The sequence below is a fragment of the Ailuropoda melanoleuca genome, chromosome 2 (genome assembly GCF_002007445.2).
Source record: "Ailuropoda melanoleuca isolate Jingjing chromosome 2, ASM200744v2, whole genome shotgun sequence".
NCBI lineage: Eukaryota > Metazoa > Chordata > Mammalia > Carnivora > Ursidae > Ailuropoda > Ailuropoda melanoleuca.
Window position 1 is genome coordinate 186,064,607 of NC_048219.1, and position 15,337 is coordinate 186,079,943.

At 40.7% G+C, this 15,337-nt stretch overlaps 1 protein-coding gene across 2 annotated transcripts in view; it reads right to left on the reverse strand.

Annotated features, from left to right (window-relative positions):
• Positions 1-15,337, reverse strand: part of DOCK10 (dedicator of cytokinesis 10) — a 240,246-nt gene that overhangs the window by 164,830 nt on the left and 60,079 nt on the right. For both annotated transcript variants that reach the window (XM_019798992.2, XM_011224086.3), the window contains exon 2: positions 8,392-8,511. In XM_019798992.2, the coding sequence (XP_019654551.2) occupies positions 8,392-8,511 (120 nt within the window). The remainder of the gene's footprint in view (positions 1-8,391; positions 8,512-15,337) is intronic.

Below are 15,337 nucleotides of genomic sequence, written 5' to 3' on the forward strand. Positions count from 1 at the left end.
TTTTTTTTTTTTTTTTTATGATTCATTTTCCAGGCTCCAAAATGTGTCTTGCCTCCTCTAAAGAGGTACAGATGACACATTTTACATATGGGAAAATATGAACATTCATAGAGTGCAGTGCTCCAACAATACACTTACTGCTCTGGGACCTTCCCTTGGCAAGTACTCAGAGGTTGTGGTCTGAGTTCACTTTCCAGGGAGGCACAGAGAAGAAGCCTGCTCGGTGTGAGGCCTGCAGACATGGCCCCGTGACGAGCAATGAATGGCCTAAGACACCAGCCAACCCGCCACGCATCTTTCCATATGGCTTCTCACATTCCTTCTTCCATGCTGGACTCATTCCTGCACAAGCCCTGTCCATGCTCTCCTTCTCTCAGAAATTCCTTGCCTTTCCTTGTTCTTTCCTAACCTCAGGCTTAGTATAAGTGCCAGCTCCTTCTGAAAATCTTCTCTAATTCACCCAACATACATTTTCTCTTCTCTGAACTATAAAATTTACTCTCTGTATCATACATGAAGTCTGCAGATTCACTCTGGAATATTTTAGATCCAAAAGCTCTGCCAGTGATTAATTCAGCACATATATATATATATGTATATATATATAAAATATACATACATATTGCTAGTATATAAGCAAGCCACATTAAATCTGCTTTGAGAATAAAAGATAAAAATAAATGAAAATTTTCCCCATGTTCTTTATTGTTTCTTTGGTATACTTGTTTATTCCTTTTAAAGAATGAAGTACTTGAATACAGACACACATTATGAATTTTTTGCACCCTATCTCTGACCGCCTATATTACCCTTATCTTAATGCCTAGAAAAATCCCTTGTTAAAAAATAACAGCACTATTAGGACATAATTGACACACCATAAAGTTCATCCTTTTAGAGTGTAAAATTCAGTGGTTATATATATATATTCACAGGGTAGGGCAACCATCATCATTCCTTTACTTTAGAATATTTTCATCATGCCCCCAAAAAAACTCCATAGTTACTAGCAGTTACTTCCCGTTCTTCTTTTTTCTGAGGCCTTGGCGACTGCTAACTTCCTGTGTCTATGGATTTGCCTATTCCAGACATTTCAGTTGGAATCATACCATATGTGGTCTTCTGTGACTGGCTTCTGGCGCTTAGCATAGTGGTTTCAAGTTTCATCCATGTTATAGTATGAATCAGTATTTCGTTCTTTTTTTATGACTGAGTACTATTCCATCGTGTGGAGAGACCACAGTATATTTATTCATTCATCAGTTGACAGACATTCGCGCTGTTCCCACTTTTGAATATGAATAATGCTGCCATGAATACTAGCCTTTATTTGCACTTTTTGTGTGTATGCTCCTAGTTCTGTCAAGCCCAGAGAAGTCCCCACATATTCTTACTCAACTGAAATAGGCACTCTAGAATTCTTCACTACCATACCAATTTTCTGATGGTACCCATTGTGGGACTCAGGGAGTTAATATTTCCCCTAAGTGTGCACTTTATTTTTCTAAGAAGCAGCTGGCCATAAGCATGCTGTGTAGACAGAAACGCAAATAGCAAGTCAAAGTGCTCGTGTTTGATTTCTGTCCTCACAGATACTCTACATCCTTGAACAAGAGCTTTTGCAAATCTCAACCTCATTAGCTTATAAGCGAGAGGAATCTTAGAACTCAGAAATAACCTAGTTTGACAAAGACTATCACTGAGCTTTTAAATTGCAATTACAATGTTCTTGCATGAACACTGTGAGCCATTTAGAGCTTGCTTTTCGGGCTCAGAAGCCAAGGACTAAAAAGAGGTTGAGAGTTCTATAAAATGTTAAGCTGTGCCTCAGGAAAGCGAGAAGAAAACAAAACAAAACAAAAACAACACAAATGACTCAGGACCTTTCTGCTTTTCAATTTAAAAGATATTGAGGTCTTTCTCCTTCCTCTTACCAAAATGATCCCTGCGGTTGAGTCTGGAAGTCCCCATATACCAGTTGCTTTTTATAGCTAAAAGCATACTGTGGAAAGAACAAGCCATTGGTATGTAAAGAATTCACGATTTACTCAGTAGTAATAGTAAGCCAATGAAAACTGCAGGGTACCCTGGGGAACCCGGAGACACTAATTCTGAACTACTGAGATGAAGAGGGGATTTGAGAAGATCGTGGCAGGCCATTTCCCATGCGCAACATAGACTTCTGACTTTGAAAATAGCACCGCCCTCTGTCAAAAGCATAACCTTTCAAGTGTTAGCACTCCTGCTTGTTTGCATTGGTGCCCTTGATATATGCAGCCTAACTCACAGAAGGTAAGCCATGGAGCTGAGTTGAAATAGAGCAGTTCTACTGGCGTGGGCAGTCTTGAGATGCAAGGGACTGGATGGCTTTCCACAGCGTGCTAGCTTGCAGACCCCTGAACTTTCTTGTCTAAGGTTTTATAAGTTCAGAGGTGATTCCACCTCAGCTTTCTGTATCTGTTCTTCAGCAAGAAACTCATTTCTGGCTTACTCATTTTTTGTTCTGCTATATATTTTTTTTATCAGTCTCTCCTCAAACTGAATCATTCAACACTATGATTCAGTGTGTCCCTGAAACTGTTCTTTAGTTCTTGTTTTTCCCTTCCTTACTCTCCTTGCCTATTTTACGAAGCCACAATTTGGTGACTAAGTTCCTCACTTTTGGTCCTAAGTTTCTATCACTAACTGCTCCAAAAAGAAAGATGAGAAAAGCAAGAGTCGCAAATACAATGAGTGAAGTAACGCGTGCTTTTGAAATGAATGAGTTAAGAAATGCATCTAGACTGCTTGTTCTTAGTGATTCATTAGGGTGCAAGTAGTCCCGAAGGTCACATTGCCTGCTCCCAGGACCCATGTACTGGCTGTGCCAAGACAAAGGAGAGTGTTTCTACCTCAGCTCCTTCACCAGGGAGATGACGATTTTAACTCAATGTTCCATCATCTTCACTGAAAGCCCACGATCCTGACATTGCACTGGGGACTTGAAATACAAACTGATTTCTCCCACTGCTAGTAATAGAAAACAGGTACATTAAGGATTAGAGAGAGGAAATCAGCCTTTGTTGATAGCAGCTATGTGGCAGGCACTGTACCAGCCATATGAGCTTCTGGAGAAGGGGATCATGACCTTAGTGCTGTTTTCTTAAGGTGATATGTTGGGTTGTGTCGAAGAGGAAAGCATCGTATTAATGATCACTTTCCTCCAACAAGCAAGACCAATTACTTCATTCTCTTTATACTCAAATTTCACTTCGGAATGGACTTTTGGTTCCTAAAGGTACTCAAAGGATTAGAGTTATGTTCCAAAACCTACATGTTTCTAAAAGATAATTAATGAAATATATGCTCATTTTCTACCTGCTTTGTGCCAAGAGCCATTTTGTTGGGGGCGGGGGTCTTCCAATGATCAAAACAGAACACATTCCCTTTCTGCTCAGGGTATACCCTCATGGTGACGAATGAGTGACAGAGGAGAGAAAAAGCAAACTGAGGTCTTTCTAGGTAATGACAGGGCTAGAAAGAGAAGAAAACAGGGTGGGGTCATAGAGGGACACAGCATGGTTGGAATCAAGGATGCTTCTTTGGAGACATAGCAACCGAACTGAATTATGAATGAAAAATAGGGACCAGTTATGCAAGAGAGCAGACTGGCCCTGACAGAGGGGACAAGCTTGGCAAGTTCAGGGAACAGAGAGAATGCTAGGTATGCATGCAGTGATCAAGGGAAATAGGTCGAGGAGATAAAGGCTCCGAGGTCATGCAGGACCAGGTGATGGAGCAATGGTGAGAAGCTGGTTTTGACACTGAAGGCAACAGGAAACCACTGGAAAGTTTTAACTAGAGCTGTGGCATACATTGTCTGATTTGTATTTCTAAAGTTTCCTTTAAATGAGGGCAAAAGAGGAAGCAGGAGACTGGTTCAAGGCTACTTTTGGGGATTTAAGCAAAAAAGGATGTGGCGGTTTGGGTCAGCAGGGTGAATAGGGAGAAACACTGCAGGAATCCTATCTTGGTAAAAAAAAAATAATCTCCTGCAAGGTGATCAAATAGCAGTGGAAGCCCTTGTTTCTTGATGATGTTTTAACCATAAGAAGCCAGGATTCTTAACCAACTTTATTTTTCATCCCTAGTAGGGTACACACTCCTTAGATACAGGGCTTTTGCTTTTCTTGTTGGTCTCACTTGTCTGGGAAGTGCTGTTCTATATTTAGCACCTTGTGGGTGGTGAATAAATATTGATTAAACAAACCCAGTAATGAATCATGTCTTCCTCAAGTTGGGGTGCTTGGTAACAAGGAAAGACAGAAATGAGGTGGGTTCTCTCATCCATAGGGCACAACCAGGCTCGGGGCATTTGGAGGAAGGCGGGGGGAGTTCGGAGCTGCTCCCTCCTTCCATTCTGTGATGTCCCAGGGATGGGGATGGTCACTCTATTACCACTTCCCACTGGGTGAGCAGCCACTCTCCACACACATCCCAGAGAATCCTTACCCATTGCTCAAAGATGAACCTGGGAAATGATACTCTAGCCAGGGGAACATCCCTGACAGGAGACATGGGCTGTGGATGTAGCACACGGTGACACACAGTGTTTAAGGAAGGGTCTTTACTGAGGGCTGAGTAATATTCCATTGTATCTATGGACCACATCTTCTTTATCCAGTCACCTGTTGAAGGGCATCTCAGCTCCTTCCACAGTTTGGCTATTGTGGACAATGCTGCTATGAACATTGGGATGCATATGGCCCTTCTCTTCACTACATCTGTATCTTTGGGGTAAATATCCAGTAGTGCAATTTCTGGGTCATAGGGTAGCGCTATTTTTAACTTTTTGGGGGACCTCCACACTGTTTTCCAAAGTGGCTGTACCAACTTGCATTCCCACCAACAGTGTAAGAGGGATCCCCTTTCTCCACGTCCTCTCTAACATTTGTTGTTTCTCAGCCATCAGAAAGAATGATCACCCAGCATTTGCATCAACATGGATGGGACTGGAGGAGATTATGTTAAGTGAAATAAGTCAAGCCGAGAAAGACGATTGTCATATGGTCTCACTTATTTGTGGAACATAAGGAATAGCAGGGAGATCACTAGGAGAAGGAAGGGAAAAATGAAGGGGAGGAAAACAGAGGAGAAGATGAACCATGAGAGACTATGGACTCTGGGAAACAAACTGAGGTTTCAGAGGGGAGGTGGGTGGGGGGATGGGCTAGGCCAGTGATGGGTATTAAGGGGAGCACGTGTTGCATGGAGCACTGGGTGATATATGCAGACAATGAATCATGGAACACTACATCGAAAACTAATGATGTACTGTATGATGACTGACATATCATAATAAAAAAAAAGAAAAAAAAAGGAAGGGTCTTTACTTCACACAGAGGGAGACAAAAACCCCCAAAATGAACTCAGTTTTGCTCTTGATGGCAGGGCTGCCCCAACTTTTTCTGTGAAGGGTCAGATTGGAAGTCTTTTAGGGCCTTCTATCTGCTACAGTCCTGCGGTGTGTCATGAAAGCAGCCACTGATAAGAGGTAAAAGAATGGGCATCAGTGTGTTCAAATAAAACTTTATTTATAGATACCAAAACTTGATTTCATATAATTTTCATGGGTTACAAAATATTTGTTTCTTTCCTTCGGTGATTTACCCAGTTCTGCGTAGTAAATAAAACAAGGTAATGTAAAAAAACCAAACAAACAAACCATAAAAACCATTCTTAGTCCATGAGACAGACAAAAATAGGCAGCAGGCCACCCATGGGCCATGGCTTATCAACCTTTACTCTGTAGAGGAGGAAAGAAGGAAGATAATCTACCCGAATTTTGTTCAAAAACTGACAACTTCATGTGGTAATAATATTGAAAAGTCCTTTCGTTTGTCAGATGCTCGATACACATGACAAGTTAGCTGTCTGTATGATATGACATGTTCTGATAATTAGGACTAGGTGCATCCAATATCTCTTGAGCACCTGCTAATTGGGAGCTACTCTCCCAGCTGGTCTCCTCGCTTCCTCCACACCCTGTTTTATGTTCTCCACGCAGAGGCCAGGTGAGTTTTCAATAACATACACCAAGTCCGTTTTTCTCCTTCTTGCAACAGTCTGGTGACTTGCCACTTGCTGCTTGCATTTGGAATAAGATGCAAGTGCCTCACCTTGCCCTTGCCAGACCTCGTCTCTGCTCTCTCTGCCCAGAGCTGTCCGGGGCCTTTGTGGCAGCTTCCTTCAGCCTGAGGCACTCCATCCTTCCTCAGGTTTTAGCGTGGTTGGTCTTCCTTGGGAATTTCAAACCTAGTTCAAATGTCACCTCTTTTCTAGGACCTGGCCCTGTTTCATTTTCTTCCTGGAACTGGTCTTTATCCCAATTATCTGGTTAATTAACTTGTTTACTTATTTTTGCTTGATTCATCTGACTGAAAGGTAGGCTCCATTAAAACCAGGCAATTTCTGTCTAGTCACTGCTGCTTCCTTCCCCAGTCTGAGACTAATGCCTAACATTCAGTAGTATATGTTACATGTTTGGTGAATGAATAAAGGAAGGAAATGGTCTGAGGGGTGAGATAATGTTATATTGAGGACTGTGCTAGTATTTTACCCATTGGGAATGAAGGTGCCTGTGATGACAGCATAGGAGTTGAGTGGGGTCGGAAGACTAAGACCTTGAGATGGACAAGGAGTAGATTTTGGAAGACCCTTGAGCAATGCTAAAGTGTTTGCCCTTCATTTTGAAGGCAATGGGGGTGGCCACAGAGGGTTTTAAGCAAGGCACAGGAGGAGGAAAGAATTCAGTGTATTTACTGGAATGTTCACTTCTGGAAAATAAGGAAGTATGCACACTGTTATATGCTCTGTTTACACCATTAAGGATGGCAAAGGTCCTGGAGTAATCAGACAATCTTTAACTTAAATGACTGTGGAAGGATGCCAAAAATGAATTCAAGTTCAGTGCAATGGTCACATCCCATCGCATGATCCCTCTACTTTCTTCTTGAGCTGGGGGAGTTTCGAGTAGCTTTTGTTATATTTCTGGACAACAGTGCTAGAAAAAAAGGTCTCCAAGTTTCAAGGAATTTTGCATTGTTTGACAGAAAGAGTCTGTTCATAAAGGTTTACCTTCAGCCTGAAAGAAAGTGAGGGTGTGGAAATAAGAAAAAATAAATAAAATGGGGCTCAAATCTGTGCTTGCAGTTCAAGCTCCGGTAGTCCAACCACGGAAATGACATTTCTGCATGAGGTAAGCCTCTCTTAAAGTGTGTCAACCAGTAAAGTAGGAGCCATTTAAAAATCTGAAGAACACATTGGAAGAGTTTCTTTTCTTCCTTCCTATGAATCTATCTCCTTTCTTCCATCATTCTCTGTACCTGGAACAGGAAATGGTGAACTTCCATATACCTTCTTTCTTAATGTTCTATGGAAGAAGGTGAAAATAATTCCCCTGTAGAAACCAGAAGCCAGATCTGCCCCCAAAGGTAAGAGGAAGGGAATGGGAATGGGAGGCTGTTTGAGGAAGCGTGAGCACAAGTCCCCATCAACTCAGCAGAGGTTTCCACGGACAGTGGCTACTTCCCAGGGCTACCCTGGAGCTCGCTTTTCATCGGCTTTAAGACGTTCATTTGTGATGTCTGAGACTACCTTTCTTCCAGGAAAAAATAGGAAAGGTCACCATCTGCCCATTGAGGTCTCTGTTTACACAGATATTCCCTAACAATGTAAAAATGTTTGAGATGACCAAAGGGAACGCTGGAGATGCGCAGTGCCCATCAACCATAATTTTACTGTGTTTGTTTCCAATTCCACAATGAATTGCTTTTTTATCCATTCTCTCTATGACCTTCAGGAGCATTCCATGTGCCAGGGGGCACTGTCCTCATATCATAAATCCTTCAGTGGAGATGTGCTTCCCTACCGTTTCTTTGCCCACAAGCCTCAAGGGTTCCTTACAAAAGGACAGCCAAGATTAAGGGTGATTTTTAAGAATCGCATATTCTGTGCCAAGAGATTCCTGCCTCTGCCTTTGGCTGGTTGCAGTTGCTCAGAAGCTTTCGGTTAGAAGTGGGCAAGGGAAGAAATGCTCTGTGAGGCTAGGTAAGGCCACAGTGAGAAACCTAGACATTGATGGGGACACTGGTACCACCTGGAACCAGGCAGCCCCCTGTGCATCTCCTGTCGCAAAAGGCCACTGTGATACTTTCAGCTGTTAGAGGACCTTGGGCGGTCTCTATTGGCGGATGTGGCTTCCCACTGCAGTGACCGTGACATAGGGTGGCCACAGGAAAGAGTGCTGCACAACTTGAATCTATAAGGGAAGACACCGACCCAATTTGCAAGGATCTTCTATTACCTGTGCGGCCTTCCCGAACTTAGATGGCTTGGAAAGATAACACTTACTGAAAAGTCGTCACTGGGGAAGAACAGAAGATCTCGAAGGGGATCATTCCAATGGGTCTTTTCAAGTTCTTCAATGACAGTTTCATAATCCAAAGGCTCGAGGAGCCTGGGCTTTTCCTGCTGTGGAAAAAGAAAATATGATATTAACCACCGACACACATAATTTTGCTTCTTCTCAACGCCTGGTTGGATTTCGCTTCTTAGTATTACCAAGGCTTTGACATGATGCAGTCCTTCCAATGGAGTCACAGAGACTCCAGGCATTTAGGGCAAAGCCGCATAACTATTATTTCCAGATCTGAAATAATATGAGAAGATCCTGAAATACTTGACATCTTGCTCAGTAATTCAAGCTGTTCTCACTGAGCGCCCAAAGCTCACACTATTCAGCCAAACATACCCACTGAATTATGTAAACTTTATCTTTGTCAATTTGCAGAAAGGTCCTCTGCTCGCTTGCTATAGTATTATGACTGTCATCAGTTTTGCTGAATTAGATCCTTCCTTGTGAGGTTTACTTGGATCTATTTTAAAATGCTGGCTCCCTATTAGCAAGCAAAGTATCGCGGGCTGTCTTCGTTGTCACTGAAGCATGGATCCTGTGTCAGGATTAATTGCTTGGCTTTCAGCCTCTTTGCCACCACAGAGAAGCTGGGTAATTCTCTAACAGACCCGAACAACACAACTGTTACGGACGCAGTGTGGTGAAAATGGAGAAGAGTCTGAAAAATTAGCCAGATAATCACATGGCTTTAAAAGCCTGAAGCCAAGAGGAGAGGCACTTCCCTCAAAGAAACGGCCTATCGCACCAGATGATGAATGCCTGCGGGGAAAAAGGTGTGATTGTCACATTACAGGGTTGATGTGTTTAGTCCAAACATGTGAGAAAAATGGGTCCCCAAAGAAAGCATAAGTTACAAGACAGAAAACCCAGGACACAGTCTTGAGTTCCCTAGCCCTTTGATGAAATATCTGTACAACTTAAATGAAAAAGGACGGTCTTTGAGATTATTTGGGGGCTCGCAGAAGCTGGAGTGGTCACCATGAACTTTGGATGGTAAGGGGGAATCTCATAAATGGAAAACTTTTTTTTCTCCAGCACGTCAATGACATCAACAGTTTCCTGTCGACCTCACCCCTCCCCAGTCTGCAAAGCACAGAGGTTTAGTTTTGATTTCTAAGGCCTTCTTTGGAAGATCTCTGCTGATGTGGCCCCAGAAACTTCCACCAACATTTTAACAATTGCTAATCGGCTCCTCAAATAGCAGTCGATGTTTTTTCTAAATATGAACAAAACCAAAAACAAGATGTGACACCGTGGACCGTTAACAAGGATTTCCAGTACTTTTGGCATTGAAACAAAACAGGACAAACCCATTTTACAAATGCTTAAGTAAACTAAAGACGATGTAAGGTGAACATTCTCTCTGGAGGGGCCCATCAAGTTAGAATGCCAGATCTAGCAAATATAAACACAAGACTCCATGTAATATTTGGAGAAAAGATATTTAGTTGTCCCACAAAACCTCTTTAGTGAAAGAGCCACGTGAAGTGTTCACTATCTTGCAGCAGAAGACACAGAGACACTATGGCATGATTTAGGCAATTAAAAAAAAATGTCCTTCTAGAATCCTTGCCTTTTGACATGATTATTTTATGTAGACTTATTTTAAGTTCCAATTCCCTATTTTCCCAGGCCAAGGTTAATCTCAAGGACCACAAATTGATAGCTCAAGAGGCAAATGCAGGCTCCAGATGTTAGATTTGGCTTTATTTTAGTTTATTTTTCATTGGCTTTGAACATCTTCAAGTAGCGGTGACTCACTGGAGCTCAGCTATGGACCTCAGAGCTCCGTACCTGGGATCTCTTACCCTGCAACGTCACGTGCTGCTCCTTCAGACCTTCAAGTCTGAAACATGTGGCTTATTTGGGAACTTCTTTTCTTCCTCCTTCTTTTAATATTATGTTTGTGCATGAAATGTAGCAAATATTCCATAGATTTGGTTGGTTATGTCCTTTTCCCTCATTGGTTCTCCTGCTTAAGGATCCTGACTCCCTTCAGCACTCACATACCAGCAGCCCATGATGTAACTACTGATATTTTCTCTCTTCTCCCCGTCCTCATGTCTACATGAACAGGACTGTGAGAGTGTGGCTTGCTATCAGGGTGTGTTGCAATTTATGGGTTTAAAAGCAGATGATATAAGATGTTTTAGGGGGGCTTTTACTATCCTATTCTCACCATCCTTTTAAATTTATCTCCCTTAGTTGCTAATGTGACCATTAATATCAAGCTTGAGACAAGGAGACCTTCAAGGCCCCCCCACTCCACCTAGAATTAGCCCCACCTCAATTAGTACAGTAGGATCAGAGCTCACAAGTCACAGGGTATTAATAAAACCATAGAAAAATTAATCCCCACCTCTCCTTGATGCACGTAATAAAAAGACATAGCCTATAAACATCTGTTGGAAGGTGTATTTTTATTAATTCATTTAAGGCTAGGATATTTCAGCCAATCAATAGATGACATTTATTAAGGCTTTCCTGTTTAAATGTTACATTGAGGTTATTTTGACACAGGGCTGCAAAACCTAGCAGAACTTCTTCAAATAATGCATTAATTTTTTGACTTCTGAGAGATAGATTAGTAAAGTTCTATCTTTCCAGGGAATGTGTTAGTCAAAGGGCAGCATTCAAGACATCCAGTGTTTCATAATTTTGTGGCTATGAGGTTTAAAAATGAAAAGAACAATGATACATTCTGTAGCACCCAGGGCCTGGGATTTGGTGATGCTTGGCATGAATGCTTTACACATCTGTGATGTGAGGATCCAGGTCATGCGACCAGTAGTTCTCTCTGGAGCGAGAGAGCGAGCTGTCTGCTCAGTGTTTTGTCAAAGAGACAGATGTATATGAACATGGTGGAATCCGTTAATTTCTTACTACTGCCCCTTGCAGAGATGTTGAGTGAAAATGAGAGCTGAGGGACATTGATTTATAGCTTTAGAACAGTTGGGTTGTCCCTCCTGAATTTAATGTGCTTCTTTCTTTTGGAAATACACCAACTGGGCTAAGGCATGTGCCAAAATTACCCTGAATTGGATGGGATTTTTATAGTGCTTTTTACTCTTGCTCTCTCTCAAATGACTAATGAATTTCATTAGCTGCTCTAAAATCGCTCCAGGCATGGGAAAAGGCACCCACCAGTACCTGTTATTACACAGCAGACGTGTTGCTCTGCAGTGTTAATAGGCCCTGTTCTTCTCATAAATATTGAGAGATTTGTTTGATCTACTTCCCCAAATCCACAGCTCTCCTCCAATTCAACTTCACAGCAGAAGAATGGGCTCCTGTCACAAAAACAATTGCTTTCTTTCCTTCTTATTCTACAACTTCTCAGGGAATGCCAACAGAGTATCTAAGCCTTAGAGTTGGTAAACCTGCCATCTTAGTAATAACCCAGGCTGTCAAGAGTCATTTAATTTGGTTTGAAGGAGCAGATTGTCCATGCCTTAGCTAAAGATGCAAATTTTAAGGACATAATATATTGTTGCAAGGATCTGATTTAATTTCATAATTATAATTCAAAATCAAATGGGTGAAAAAAGGACAACGGAAGATCTCAGCATTTGACAGCATGTAACAATGACAAGTTAAATGACAAAATTATCAAGCTAGACTTTTCTCCACACTAGAAGTACAATCTAACTAAGAAATAACCTAGACTGGGGCGCCTGGGTGGTTAAGTCAGTGTAGTGTCTGCCTTCAGCTCAGGTCATGATCCCAGGGTCCTGGGATCAAGCCCCACATAGGCTCTCTGCTCAGCGGGGAGTCTGTTTCTCCCCTCCCTCTGCCTGCCTCTCTGCCTACTTGTGCTCTCTCTGTCAAATAAATACATAAAATCTTAAAAAAATATGACTACCCAGCCTTATTTTAGGGGAGTCCAAAGTAAAAGGGAGAGTATGATTATAGGTGTTTTATGCTGAGATGAACACAGAGTGTAACATGTACTTTGGAACCAGAATTTCCAGGTTTCTAGCTCTGGAATTGCTACTTATGGGCTATGGAATGTTGCACATTTTAATTAGAATCTCTGTGCCTTAATTTCCAATCTGTAAAATGGACATCTTAGTAGAAGTTACATTATAGGATTAAATGAGGTAATATATGTTATACTTTTAGAATAACACGAAACCCATAGTACCAATTCCATAAGTGTTAAGTAAAGTCTGTGAGTTTAAATTTCCACTAGTCATGAATTTAAAGCACTTAAATTGTAAATTTAATGTGTACAAACACCAAAGAGGAGGCACTCAATAAGTATTTGTTGAGTAAAAAAGTTTACATCTTTTCACCCAGGAATTCCTTTTTTAAGATCCTATTTTAAAGAAATAACTGCACATATAAACCAAGATGTATAAAAGGATGTCTTTGCAACATTGTCTTTGGATCAACATGGAGGAAAAAATATTGACCTTAATCCAAGAGGGGTAAGAAAGGCAGGCAGGATGGTGGAGGTCATATCCTAAAAGTGAAGACGCTAGAGCTGCTGTCAAAAACATTGGTTCCTCAAAAAGTTAAAAATAGAATGACCCAGTGCCTCAGCAATTGCACTATTAGGTATTTATCCAAAGCATACAAACACAGTGATCTAAAGGGGCACATGCACCCCAATGTTTATAGAAGCAATGTCTACAATAGCCAAATTATGAAAAGAGCCCAAATGTCTATCAACAGATGAATGGATAAAGAAGATGTGGTGTATACATACAATGGAATATTACTCAGCCATCAAAAAGAATGAATTTTTGCCATTTGAAATGACGTGGATAGAACTACAGGGTATTATGCTTAGCGAAATAAGTCAGTCAAAGAAAGACAAATACCATACGATTTCACTCATATAATGAATTTAAGAAAGAAAACAGTTGAACATAGGGGAAGGGAAGGAAAAATAAAACAAGATAAAAACAGAGGGGGAGGCAAACCATAAAAGACTCTTAACTATAGGGAACAAACTGAGGGTTGCTGGAGGGGAGGTTGGCGGGGGATTGGGTAACTGGGTGATGGACATTAAGGAGGGCACTTGATGTAATGAGCACTGGGTGTTGTATGCAACTGATGAATCACTAAATTCTACCCCAGAACTAATACACTATATGTTGACTAAATTGAAATTTAAATAAAAAAATTTTTAAAAACCAGTGATTGATATTTTTCAGACTTGTGTGTAATGGACAGAGGTTTACTGCTGTAATGGGTTTTGGAAAAGACACTGGAAATAGGATGTGGAATAAAACACACTAATAAATGATTGTGTCGTACCTGCCATGGTTTCCTCCTTGTAACTCTTCAATTCTTTAGTAAAAGTAGTAACAGTGTTTTGTATATGATTGGTTTTGGGGGGGGAAATATGAGGAGGCTGGGGTCCATGATGAAGATGTCCAAGATGGCAAGCATGGCTACAAAAGGAGAGACAATGATTCTAGATGCACACATATTATAATATGGAAGTTTGAATCTAAAATACTTGGATCTCTAAGGGATAGTGAGGCCTGAAAGACAAGGCCAGCTAAAAATGGGAAACAGTAATCATTGAGGTGAAGGAATGATTAGGGAATTATGGCACATCCATTCTAAGAAACAATACATGGACATTAAATATGAGTTTTAGGAAGTGGGTAATAACAAGCAAAATCGCTTATGCATTATTATTAAATAAAAGTGGGATTAAGTATTGTACACCAGAATTTAAATTTAAACTAAATTTAGATTTAAACTAAATCTGCACAAGATCTAAATAATTTAAAGAAAGATTAGAGATATAGACTAAATATTATCAGTTATTATATTTGGATGGGATATAACATTTAGGATTTTGCTATTTTGACTTCTCACATTTTCCAGATTTTTCTGTAACGAACATGTATTGCTTTCATTGGGGTGAAAAAATGAACTTGTTCTTTCAAAACTATCATGCCTCCATGGAAGCACTAGGGAATTATTTGATTTTAAAACTGTTTACCCTTTGAAGATCCACCAGAGAGGAGACGTAAAAATTCACAGTGGGGACTTTACATGGAAGTTCAACCAGGAACAGCTTCAAGTAATTAAAAAAGATATATAAAACACTGGGGAAAGAGGACTGGGGAAAATAATTACAGATTATGTACGTGGTCCTAGAATCTAATGTCAGCAAAAACCAGAAGAACAATTAGCAATGTATTAACTGAAGTATTTTGAGCTTTGTAGGGAACCGCAGACTCTGTTAAGTTACTTAAACACCTCTGTTCATTGGTCATTGCGGCAAAAGTTCTGAAGTCAGAATCTCTAGTTGGAGGGTCAACGTGTTTTGCCTACCAGCTATGTAACTGGGACAAGGTATTCAAGTTGTGTCTGAGTGAAGTTGATTTAAGAGTCAAAGAGCAACTTCCTGTTTGTGGCAGCCTTATTACAAGGATCAGGAGATGAAGCATGAGGGGGTATTAAGTGAACCACCAAATGCCAGACAATTATAGATTTGTCTTTATTTGAAAAGGACTGAAAATTACCCTACATGTTTTACTCAAAAGCATCTACCAAAACCAAGTCAAACCAACCAACCAATTAAACTCATTACACTAAATTTATCTTCATGTACCAGAAACTGTGGTACGTGTTTCTATATTTATTATCTAAATTTCCTTAAAAAAAAACAAAACCTTAATATCTAGTGATTCTGTGGAAGCACAAGAAGTAGTAACATAAGGAAAACACTGACATTTTTTTTAAAAAGGGCAATGACTCTTCTGTGAATCTCCCGAAGTCTGGCTACTCTACCCCCCAAGGAAAAAAGAAAGGAAGTCTACCTAATCACGTAGATTCGTAAAGGAAGGTGACTGAAACTCTACCCTTTATTTTGCTTGGGAGACAGCCTAGAAAATATTTTCAGTTATTTATACT